The sequence below is a fragment of the Sinohyriopsis cumingii genome, chromosome 6, assembly GCF_028554795.1.
Source record: "Sinohyriopsis cumingii isolate HCF-2022 chromosome 6, ASM2855479v2, whole genome shotgun sequence".
Taxonomy (NCBI): Eukaryota; Metazoa; Mollusca; class Bivalvia; order Unionida; family Unionidae; genus Sinohyriopsis; species Sinohyriopsis cumingii.
Genome location: NC_142966.1, coordinates 160,039,815 through 160,053,251, shown reverse-complemented (window position 1 = coordinate 160,053,251; position 13,437 = coordinate 160,039,815). Strand labels below are relative to the sequence as shown.

Genomic DNA, 13,437 nt, shown 5'->3' with positions numbered 1-13,437 from the left:
AGAAAAAACAAATTTTGCTATCAAAACTGGGGGTCAAATTAAAAATTTGGGGGTCTCTGAAGCGCAAATGAGGGTAAAGGGAAACACTGATTATTTAAATAGTTTGATGATAGTGATAACGTTATTTGTTGTTTTTTTTTTGTTAAATTGTTGTTGCTGACGGTAACAAAGATAATGATCGTCAACATGATACGACACAATTACAGAGAAAATTAGATATGGGATATTTCATATCTTTGTTAAAGGATCATTTATTTCTCTTCATCTAATCAGTCTGTAGATAGTATTGACTAAATAATTTTCAATATTAGAGGTTTTCGTGAAACATCTTAATGTCAGTATTAAATTGTAATCATATAAGGCGTTACTAATTATGTAAAACTGTACATGAATCCACTCAATCAGAGCTCCTTCGTGTCCGAAATAACTGAAATAGATCCTGGTATGCAATATATGCATAAAAGTATGATCTTTCAACATAAAATATTATGACTAAGATGTTCAACCCTATACTTGTTTAAAAACTTTTGAGCCAGTACTATCAGAAGAAAACAAGAGTTACTTTCTGCATAAGAGTGGAATGTAATGTCATCTACATTGACATGACAAGAACCTAACCATTATGGCAATATCCTTCTTTCCATCCGCTTTTGCATCCCCGTGGACAATCTCCTGTCTTTTTATCACAAGGATCGCCATCAAGACAGCTACCACATTGTTTCAAACAATTTGATCCGTAGAAGTGGTCGGAACAATCTACAATGCAGATAACAATTTATGCTAATCCATAAATAATCAGAAACTTAAGGTAATTTGACAAATATTAAAGTTCAAACAGAATTATACATATTATTAAAAGATGAGTTTCAAAACATTTACAAGTAGCTGACATAAAAAAGAAGAAAAAAACATGCACAATGCAGGTCATATACACAATAGTGGTTCGCTTTTTATGTTCATCCGGCAGTGTAATTAACAAAACAGGTAACTCTTTCAGACCAATTGTCTGTGACAACAAGCACCACATGGTACAAATAACTGAAATGATAGACTAACATTCTCGCTACCATGTACAGCAACTCCCCTCTACTAGCTCGATAATGCCCTAAAAACAATATCCCCGATACTGTAACTCTCGTTACCATGGGTATTTGTTGCTTATACAAAAACATACTATATGACGAGGGAATACAAGTTTGTAAGGAATCCTTGGACGGACGCTTCATCCCTTCTTCTCCTAGCTAACTTGTTAAACTTCTAAACCACGTCTTGAAGACGATCAAATTTGTTAACAACCAAATTTATCTTCAGATCAATGATCAGCACCTAGTACCAGAATGGCGCCCTCATATACCAACATATTTGTGCGAAGCTTATACCTACATTTCGGAATCAAACACTCCTAAAACCTCTAACCTGGTTAGACCTTATTGATGACTTGGATATGAAAACATGGCCAACTAAAACAATTCTTCGCATTTGCAAACATTTTTTCACCGATCAGCTGATTCATATTGGAGTCATTAAATATATTTGTAAATATCTGTCCCATAGTACACGATGGAAACACTGAACATGCCTTCTATTGCAAACCAACCGACTCCCATCATTATCTAACAACATTTATCTAACTATGTCATTGAATACTTTCCGGTCAGCCTATGTGTTATAAAACCTATCTGATCCAGCAAGGAGACAATCATCAAAATATTTGTCTGAACGCTAAGGAAAGTAATGCATGACACACACACACACACACACACACATACATATTTTTCAGACAAAAATCGAAGCCCTCTCAACAGTCGTAGCCCTTTCTCAGTAACATACATGTACCACCCAGATACCATAAATAAAAAAAACATCTGATAAATTACCCAGCGACACTAAATCCAGATCATTGTAGGCAAGCAGGAACATATATAAGTAAAGACTGACGTTCTTATTTTGGTCTATAAACAGATGCCTGAGACTACAACGTTTGAGACTGTGTTACTTTCAACATCAAGCAAATGATAATTTGTAGCAGAAAAACTCCATTTACATCCTGTCGTGCGACATTTTGATCATCCAACATACTGGTCAAATATCTGCTATTAGAAAAAGAGAGAACATTCAGAAAACCACATAACAAGGATGCTCAGTGCAAACATTGCGACCAATTTAAATTCAGTCAGACACTCTTTTGAGTGTCTCGAAATGCCAAATCAGAGATGCGTTGACAATGAACGTTGGCTTTGCATACGCAAACACAAGGCAAATTAAGTCTTAAAATATTCGAGTCCAAAATTGTACTGTTTATCCTCCTGTCTTTCAGTTTATTTCCTATCAGTTTGCTTAGTCTCATAAATTGTCTATTTAACTCAATTTATTAGTAGTAGCAGTAGTAGTATCACCTTTTCTCCATTCCATGTAACAAATATATATGGGATGTAAATCAAGAAGGGGATAACATAATAATGCACTGGCGACCATTGAACTCAATGAAGGACAATTTCCTCGTAACGACGAAGACTTCTAGCCTGGGCTAGTCCGGATTGTGCTATGGCGATCATAGATTTCACCTCAAATTAGCCTCATTCAACGATAAACAGATTCTTTTAGCATGTAGTTTATTTCTAGTTTTAAAACAAAAATGTCGTTTTGCATTTATTTACTATCATTCTGTATCGAATTTGCTTCTTTTTCTTTACCATAATGTACAAATATATTGTTTTACGGTGAAGATCCTCATATCCGTGTGTGTGTGTGTGTGTGTGTGTGTGTGTGTGTGCGAAAATAACTAAACATACAATAGCCAATTACATTCTTATCGAGTCTTACTTTCTTGACAGAAATTCCCATGTCTTCCTGGTGGACAGGAAACGCAGATCCCCGTTTTCCTTTTACAATCTCTACCCATGCAGTAATCACAGGATATATTACACTGGTTTCCATGGTAACCATGTTGACATTCTAATCCAAAGAAATAATGCAAGAGTGTGTCATCAGTTCCATCATAGCTTTTATGTAAACAAATGAGTGTAAATTGCAGCAAAGGAAATAACTCGAAAGAAGTATGACGATGTTATTAAATAAAAGGTACGAAAGAGAGATAAACATAAAAAGCTGTAACATACTGGGACTGCAACATCTTTAATACAATGATATTTATGTCAAGTTTTATCTTGAATTGTGTCAAAGATCAATGTTATTATATATCTGTTTAAGTAAACAACTACAAAGATTTAAAATTCTTCATTTGATATAGATAGCAACATTTCCACGTACTGTGCTCATATTTTATTATAAAAAACCAGTGTGAGAATCGGATGTCCTCATTCAATCAGACAAAGCAATATGGTCCCTTTGCTTTGCTGAAATCTTGCCGAAATTACCAACATACGTATATATTTGCTTGCATACGTATATTTATTTTAGTGTCACGTGTACATTTATTCGAAATAAGATGAACTTAGACTCGCTCCTATTAGTTGTTGTTGTTTTGTATTTAATATGGGGTGGGTAAATTAATTACCTTCGCAATAACCCGTAAGCTTGTCACATTTGTTGTCCAAGCATCTGTCACATGTTTTATTGCAGTCCCCATATCGCCCATCAGTACAATCTGGCAAGAATAATTAAATCATTGTTCTTTAAATATAATTACAGTTCTTCAAACAGAAACTACATCATCTTGTGTTTAATTCACTGTTCACGCTTTCAGTTGTATTTATGTAAGAAACTGGTGAGTAAAATACATATGGTATGAAATTACACCAAAATATAATATTAAATTATGAGTTTCATTCACGAACGTAAAGATGTGCAAAGTTAAATCATAAAATATTACACAAACTGTGCGTTCTTTGACTCAGAAAACTTTGATGACAGTATTAAGCTTAGTAGACTGTGCTTGAGATATTCAGAAATCCAGTTAATTTACAACGCAAATTCAAGCAAGATGACACAGATTATATACACTCATGAGAAATGCATACAATAACATATAGAATAGATATGTTTATTATGCAGCCTAAACATAACTTCTGACAAACAGTGTTAGTTAATATATATTAGTGTTTGTGTGTATGTCACTGTGTTTGAACCAAACAGAAATATTTTTATATTTATAGATGGACAGATTCATACACCTGCTGAATTTTACATTTATCTAATATGCACAACTGCAGTTTTGTTTCAAATAAACCATTACCGAAGTTCATTAGGATATTCATTGTGAGAAATGTAAGAAGCTAGATCATTAAAACAAGGGTGATAACTCCGCCAGACGATAATGTACAATGCTGACATTCAAGCTCAGCCAAGGTCTAATCAAGGTCAAACTTCATACAAAATTTAACTTAAATCCAGTATAAACTAAGGGGACTCATTACAGAAATGAACGTGAATGGATCGAAAATGGCGACATTAGCTCCCTAAATAATGACGCAGAATGGTGACTGAATTAAACTGTTGTCAATATCAAGCGGAAATTTTTGTAAAAAATGTGTAAGTGAGGTTTTATATGGAAAAGATAATAGCTGGGTCTTATAATCTGGAGCTTTAACTCTGTTCAACGATAAAAGTCATCCAATGTATTATCAATAACAAACTGTATACCAAAAGTAGCTGAACTCCAAAAATTAACAACGAATGTCATAGCGTGGAAATGAAACCACTTCCCACCCAAGAGCAGGATCTATAACTCAGCTGATCGATGAGGTAAGGGACTAACAATCTAACTCAGCTGAAGATACTTGTAAAACTAAAATGAAATTCCATTAGCAATTAGACCAAACAGAGACATTACCTGCTTGGTAAAAGAGAATCAATATCAGTTTATGTCTCCCTTAATTTATTTCTTTCCTTGCCAAATCCACTAAATGATGTATTGAAAGTAAATGAATAACATTACGTAGAAACAACGAAGAATAGTGTTTCAGCTATAATCAAATGTAGGATGATTGTAAAATGAATATGAGGAAAAGCAACGACTGCGAATTATTGGTCTTGGTAATGAAACTAAATGTTTGAAAAACACAAATGACTACGACAAGTGCTTGAAAGAGAATAGATATAGACCCAACTCTCACAATCAGGATTTGTGGAAAATCATTTTCAATAGTAACTATATTTCTCGTGCTAATCGTTTAATTAATGTGCATCCATAAAAGGGAAGACGTGTTAAAAGCAGAAGTTAAAATTGATCCTTCAAATGACTTTTTATTTTCTTCGCTAAAGTTTAAAGGAAAACAGCGACATGAAAGAAATATTTTTAATGCAAAATGATAGACGAACGGTCTTGTCATATTTTGAATTTTTCAAATTAAGATTTTATTTTGTTTCTTTGACAACATAAAAATTGAATACAAAAATATCTAAATTACTTTGCTTTTTACAGACATTTACATGAAAATTGAAATAAAATATCAAGTTATATAAACACAATATTCTAAAATATTATATAAAATTGATGTCAATATAAATATAAAAATAAAACGTGAATGGAATTTTCAAGAGAACTATTTTGTTGATACAGATCAAATTATAGGCATTCAAAGGTAGAATATCGATTCGTACGTAGTGTAAATCATTTGAGTTCAATTTAGAAACAAAAGTCAGGGATATAATTCTCAGTGATCTTTAGTCTCAGAGTTCATGGAATTGTCGTAACAGATTCTTACAACTCTTGGTGAAAATCATGTAATCTCGAATAGCTGTAGTAACCAACCAAAGAAAACTTTCATTTTTCTAATATTTGAAGTGCGATAGTCTGCATGATTCCCGAAAGAGTTATGCGGTTAATTGCAGGTTAATGTAACATACAAGTGAATATAAATTAAAATAGTTTCCATGGAAAATGAATAATACTTGTACCACAGCCCACCCGCTCCATTATATATAACTAAGAATCGTATTTATTAAGTTTGACTTGTTTAAATTGCTATCAAAATTTAACTTAAAAATCCTTTGTCTTGACCCAACTAAAATATCCAAGGAAGACAGCTATCTGCCGAAAATAAATTGGAGAACGACTATTGTTCTCAAGAGGAGTCCAAAGTCCGCAGCTATTCTCTTATATATTACTGGTTTTGTATCTAAAAATTTAGACAGGAGTAAACGTGTGACTCACAAGCGAAAACTTTTTATTCCAAAAGTGTCGGTATGCATCGTCTCCCTTGTTCCCTTATCCCCACCATTCTCTCTCTCTCTCTCTCTCTCTCTCTCTCTCTCTCTCTCTCTCTCTCTCTCTTCATAAATAGTTACCTTGGAACGATGAATAATACTTGTACTATGACACAATGAATAGTACTTGTACTATGATCCCCACCCCCATCATTTGTATTTAAATATTATATTTATACAAGAGTAAATGTGGGACAACAACGCAAAAGCTCTGACTGAATTCTCTCTCTCTCTCTCTCTCTCTCTCTCTCTCTCTTATTATATAATCAATACAATGTGTGTTAAACAGCATTTAACGCTATAGCATGCCGGCAATTATACTCAAACAGGAGCTCGTTAATAAATCTAGTAATTAGTATTAAACTGAATGAGTGTTAGATCAGTATAACACTTGTAATCAGCTCTATTTTGGAAGTTTGCATCGGATGTTTTATCATCTTTCTTGTACGTTTACGGAAAAAGCATTGCACATTCATCGAGTTTTGAGCCAGTCCTGTAACATTATCGTATTCTTTCAGATATTTTGGCTTAGCAAAATTAATGAGAAATAAAAATTGTAAAGTCTTACAGTCTAGCCATAAAAGAAGCAAAGTACCTACCTCCAAAGACTTGTACTTCGCAGAGAGTCAGTAAACGATTGTCTCCCTGGAGAGCTATTTTTACAAAGCGAGCCGTGACATCGGACTTCAAAACTGAGTCTATCACTAGTTCAGGGTTGTCTTTTGTATCCTGATAGTATCCATTGAATGTTACATTGTCCTCACTGAGTAAAATCTGAAAATTCTTCAGTCTCTCGTTCACTGAAATAATTGTTTATTCTGAATTCCTTGAGTCTTCACATGCAGCGAGAGTTAATATATAAGGGAAACGAACATTCTTTCTTTCTTTGTTAACAATGACACCTCATTTTTACATTATAGATATTAAAGAGACCCTTATGTAACGAGTAAAGGTGAGATCAGTCCCCCAGTACAGCCCACAATTTGTCAATTGTGCAAGAAATTTCCAGAAAATGGTGCATCTGCATCAATTAAATACATAATCTACAAACGTCTAGAGGCATGGAAAGACAGACTGACGAACGGGATCATGAACAATATCATCAAACCCCTTCCTATACAAACGCGAGGAGATAATGACGCCGTTAAAACTAAGTGGGAACTATTATCTTTGTAGCTACGAAACGTTCTCATAGTCGGCTCAAGATATATCTTCTAATAACAAAACCTCTTGTAAATTAAAGTTATTACTTTCAAATATAGGTTTAGTTCAAGTCAGTCTTTTTTGCGATGTGTCAGATTTGACAGAATGCGCAGTTTAGAAATTTTTCGGAAATTTAGTAACCTGTAATTGATATTATAACTAACCATTGATGTATATCGATTCATAAGTTGAAGCTAGAAGCATTTTAAATATTGATGATATTGAATCTACCTCTATATGTACATGCTATGGTTTGCAGAAAAATAATAATGCATGTAGGTAGATCTTGTAAGTTTCTAGGTTATCGGTGCGCAAACGTAGATGTTTCTTTGAATTCCATATTACTATATTTAGACCATTTCAAGGTTATTATCTCCCTTTGAAAACACCAAAGGGCGGTGCAACTCACTTCCGGATAGTTCAATCAATAAAGATGGCAGATATAGTTTTAAAACAATGTGACAGACCGCTCACATTTCGCAAGCAAGATTGATATCGCACTATCTTAAAAAGAAATTCTATCAATATATGATCATTAATTTTTTTTTTTCTTCTCACTAACTTGCGCTGTTCCCAGCTTTCAAATAAATGTTCATCTTCCCATTACTATGTCACGCTCTAGTTTGTATTATTTGATTGTGCGAAAGTGTATCGCTGCATAAAAAGATTGTTATTGCAATTTATCTCGCTTGAAGAATAATGAAAATATGTTTATTTTTTACAGCTTTCATCATTGCAGTTATTGGAGGTTGAACGACAACGAGAACAAAATTCTAACTTCTTAAGGTTCTTTTATTATTGATTTAGACTGATGCATTTATATTAATATTCATGATATTTTTCATGAAATAACTTGAGTTATATCTAGGATGGATATATTTTCTTTCAAAAGTACAAATGTCATCCACAACTGAACAGACAGGCGCACGTACGAGTCTCCTTGATGATTATTGTAATTTTATTTCCTTGGATGATTGGAAATTTTAGAGTATACTATTTGGAGAAATATCGATGTTAGATACAATATAGGACATTTGTGGATCTAACATATCTACCTGTTAGTATGTGTGTCTGTCTGTCTGTCTGATTTCATCTGCATGGGTATGTAAATGCACGAATGAATGTGTGTTCGCATACGTATATTACATAAACATACTTCTGGTTCAAAACGAGTAGATAAGGGAGCTAAATTAGAAAGAGTAACTGATAGATAAAGAAAACAAATATGAATGTTTGTAAGCATACATTTATTATTGACTTGAAGAACATGTTCTTATAAACATTCTCTTTTTAAAATCATACTGTCTGCAATTTTAATCCGGTAACATGAATAAATATTGATTTAAAAGGTGAACCAAAGTAACAAGACGGATTGTGTGAAAAAATTGGACCTTTTAAACTTACAGATTTGATGCAAGGAAAGTTAAACAGAATTAAACTAATTTTAAGACGGCTGTTCCAGACGAATTTGCTGGTCGCAGTCAGAAATGTTGACGTTTGAAATTTTGAGAAAAACAGCGAGGAATGTAAATAATTAAATATTCAACTGAACGAATGCTTTGCTATATTTGACAAAACATAGCAAGAAAAAAATATGTATATGAGGAAATACTTTTTTGATTGTTTATCCCCTCCCCTCCTGACAAAGAGCCTCGGAAGCGGGAGGTCGTGGGTTCGAACCCGGGCCGAGTCATACCAAACCCTTAAAACGATGGTACTAAGAGCTCCATCGCTTGGCGCTCAGCATTAGGAGGTTAGTGTTAGGACTGGTCGGCCTGGTGTCAGGATAATGTGACTGGGTGGGACATCATGCTACGTGTCTGCGGCATGATGCCCCAGTGCTAGACATTACTATAAACTGGGACACTGCAAACATCGTAGCGATATGACTCAAACATTATTAAAGCTACATCAAAAATCATAATCACACACACACACACACACACGCGCGCGCGCACCCACGAAACAGAAACCAAAAAAAGTCCTTGGGCATATTAATTAATCTGAATCTTGTACGATACTTACACCCACATATGAATAAATATTCAATCTGCATTAATTACACTCGTTTATCTTTATGATTGGTAATGTAATTTTTGCTTTGTTATGTTCCTCTGAAAACATTAATATATTGTGTTCCAATTTTTTTTTAAAAAAAACTTTTCTGGTTACTCATCATTGCAGATCAGCTGACTTATCGAACTCGTGCTATAAAGCAGCAGCGAGGGCGAACATACCTTTCTGTAGGACGTTCCGTTTTTGCCAACAAAAGCTTCGTATGAAAATGAAAAAAATAAGGTTACTAACGCTAAACCAAAGCCTCTAACTAACCGAGAGTCTCTCTCCAAGAGGACTCTTGAGGGTAAAGTATTTTTTGTTACTTTATTTATGTCGTTAGGATTTTTTCTTCTAAAATTGTATGCACACGCGTCTACCCACCTGGTGTCTCAATGAGGTCGCACCCTCTCTGCTGCTATATTTATCAACCAAATATTTTATTAAGACCTTTGCGATATGGTGATCGGGAATGGTGTAAATTTATTGTTATAAATGCGTGTGGAGTAGCTTGCGTATGTGACACGAAGTTTTTAAACTTAGTTATATCCATATCTCCTGAACACCAAGCCTGATGAATCTTTCTAAGTGTAAGTGTATCAACTTTTAAACACAGCTAAAATAGTACAGTTATCTCTGATCAGTTTCTGAATTTGTGTATATCGCTGAGTAATATAAATTATATCAGTATTTTTATGTCTGCCTAGAGAAAATATTCTTGCTGGATTTGATTGTTTGTCCAGCATTACATCATCATAAACAACTAAATTATTAATAAATCTATCAAGTTCATCAATACTCGGCGCTTCATCAATATCGGTCATAAAATTAATAATCCTATTTAATAATTTTGCGCTCTCATTAAAATCTTTAAGAACATCGTATAATGAATGATCATCTACAGATGGTACCACTAAATATAATTTATCCCAAAGGAGCCATCTCATTATCAAACTAAGTAATAATTGTGTCTTTCCACTTCCAGACGGACCTAATAATATCATTCTAATAGAATTCGGTAGCGCTGGATGATGTTTGACTGGTTCTTGTTTTCGTGTGGCTGAGAAATCAATTACATACATATTATAAATATATATGAATCTATATTGTTTACGTTGTAGAGTTAAAACTCCAACTACTGACTTAGCTACTGTTACCACAAAAAAATAGAAAAAATAGCATATGGTGGAAAATGTGCAGTGTGTAACAGAAGAAAAAAAAATTCTTTTACCCAGAATTCAGCGTAAGGATGGTCGTGATATTGCTACATTAGTGTCGAAATTTCAAGGAACGCCATGAGCTAAATACCCATGAGAAAAGCATCTCCCAAATTTAATCTACCACCGCCCAAACGAGTCGAGTATGCACATTTTTATGTCAGCGTGCCAAATGAAGTTCATCAAGCGGATATATCATTTTTACCACATGATACTATTAAAATTGGAAGACGTCGATTAACATACAAATATGCGTTAACTGTCGTTGATGTTGCAAGTAGATATAAAGAAGCAGAGCCTCTATCAATGAAGACAGCAACTGAAGTAGCTTCTGCGTGTGAACGAATTTATCAACGAGGATCTGGACCACAAGGTGGTCTACAACGGTCACAACTATTACAGGTTGATCCTGGCAAGGAATTTCAGGGTGCAGTATCGTCATTGATGAAAACACATAAAGTCAAAATACAACCAGGACATACTGCAATTCATCGTGATCGTTGAACGATTTAATCGAACGCTTGCTGAGCGGTTATTTGGATTTCAATATGTGAAGGAAATAATTCAAAAGACAATAATTAAATAATGAAATTATTCGAACAACTGTATTGAAACCTATAAACGCAATCATAAATAAACATATACCCGTACAACGACATGAATTTTAAAAACGACCAGTGCTGGGTAAAGTGACTGTAGGATACTTCTATGAACCTGGTATCCTTGAGGTGATTGGAAAAGAGCGAGCAACTGATCCTATTTGGAATATTACAACGCATACAATTTCCAGCGTGGTAAGATCTACGAGTAGGCCTGCAATCTACAGATTAGATTCAACTGCTCCTCCTCAACGTGGATTTACACGTGAACAATTACAGAGAATTTCCCGAGGACACACAATTACCACCGCGATCATTTAACTAGCACCTCTACTCCGATTACATTTAAGACAGGTCAGCGTCACATTTTCGCGTGTATGACCATGACTACTATCTTTTCTATTCACATTAATTTGTCTTGGATCATTTCTCGAGTATCGCCAGCTGGCACGATGATTATTCTGTTGTTGATTTAGCGTCATGATAAATTCAACATCGAGATCAAAGTCGCGTTTATTTTTTTATTTTTTTGGTCACATTGTTTATAACCAACTCATTTTTTTCTTCTTAGTATTCTATCATTGTCAATAACATGTCCAGTTGTTTCTGTATAATAACCCTCCGCAACTGAGATAGTTTTCTAACTCTAGACACTGCGAGATAAACTAAGTTTGACCATTTGATGTGAGCATCGATGATCCAAACTCGAGTATTAGAGATAGTTAACCCCTGAGATGAATGAATCGTCATCGTGTATCCTAACGTTCACGGCTATTTGCCTACACTTAGTGCATCTTCAACAATATTGACATCAACTAAAACAATATCATTTAGTACAAGATTGTGTTTCCTCCTTGACTCCGGCAAGGGTCCTGATATATCAACGTCAATATTCTGCCGTCGCGTATCAGCTGGTCTATAATACAATCGTACAGGTAACCCTGAAAACTTTTCTTTATGTAATATAAATAATTATTTTTGAAATGTATCAAGAACTATAGTTCTACGTGCAACTATCAGATCATTTGGTCTCCATAAATTCCAACAGCTGCTCATAGGAACTTCTAAAATTATTTTACGCATTATTTCACACTGAATTGTAGTCTGATTAATTTTTTTAACTCTCTTAATTCCACATCAAGTGCTCTATGATCGTCAGTTATTCCTTCATAATAATAAACAAAATTCTTCAGCCATCAGCGCGCAGACAACCCGACAAAAGTGTTGGTTGACCATGATCGTCGCACATTATTACAGCAGTATTTTTGGTTAATAACCAATCAACAAATGTTTTTAATGTTTCTAACGACACTGTACATATTTCATCCGAAACGATAATCTTTGGAATATATTTTTCACCCATTCGTTCAGAAGTTCATGTGTCTCCTTTCCATCTAAAAAAGCTATGATAAGTACAAGATTTCACTCCTTGCTAGTTCATTTCTTCGGCGAGTCTGTATGTAGATGTTAACACAATCATATCAAAATTCCGAAATAGTTCGACCACACGAGTCGTTTTACTAGAACATACTTGTCCACTGAGATAAATTGTCTTACGTCTAACTACAGGATCATACAATGACGGTGCAGAAGATATTTTTGATATTTGATTAATTTTTTAATAAATATGTTTAATCGAAATATCGGCAGATTCAGAATAATCGAGTATCTTCTCATTTTTTATTCTCCATTCACCCCGTGATGCATAATTACCGATATTAAATTTTTTCCAACAATCCCGAATATTTTTTATCAATATAAAACGAATCCGTGGCGAATCTAACTGCGGACTTAGAAAATATGTTTACCATCGATAATAGTTGTATCGAAACATAAGCCAACATAGAAGATCGTAGATGAGTAAATTGCGGTGACTTGCCATCAATATAGCCCACAATTGTACCTAATTTAGTTCCATTTGTCAAGAAAGCTATTTCTCGACTTATAAACGTATGTTTATTCATTGTATAATTAATTATAAAATCTAACTCAGCATCATCTATAATTAATCTGTACAATGTCGTTTATGATTATATGATCCTCCTTAGGTGATTTTACCGATACTTTTCTGCCAAGATCTTTTGTGATTTTATTTTAGTAATCGATTATATCCGGATTTTCATACTCAGAATATTTCTTTTGTTGTGGTAACCAAACTTCGGTCTGTTTTCGATATGATCTGATTGCTTCACTTA

General features: G+C 34.1%; 1 protein-coding gene across 6 annotated transcripts in view; it reads right to left on the bottom strand.

Moving 5' to 3' along the window:
- Positions 1-13,437, bottom strand: part of LOC149798395 (uncharacterized) — a 129,767-nt gene that overhangs the window by 44,623 nt on the left and 71,707 nt on the right. For all 6 annotated transcript variants that reach the window (XR_016422011.1, XR_016422010.1, XR_016422012.1 and 3 more), the window contains exons 7-10: positions 6,768-6,968; positions 3,518-3,607; positions 2,824-2,955; positions 619-756 (exon numbers count right to left, since the gene is read on the bottom strand). Coding sequence is in view for 2 of the 6 variants with exons in the window: in XM_089963583.1 (XP_089819709.1) it covers positions 619-756; positions 2,824-2,955; positions 3,518-3,607; positions 6,768-6,968 (561 nt within the window). In the remaining 4 variants the exon portion in view is untranslated. The remainder of the gene's footprint in view (positions 1-618; positions 757-2,823; positions 2,956-3,517; positions 3,608-6,767; positions 6,969-13,437) is intronic.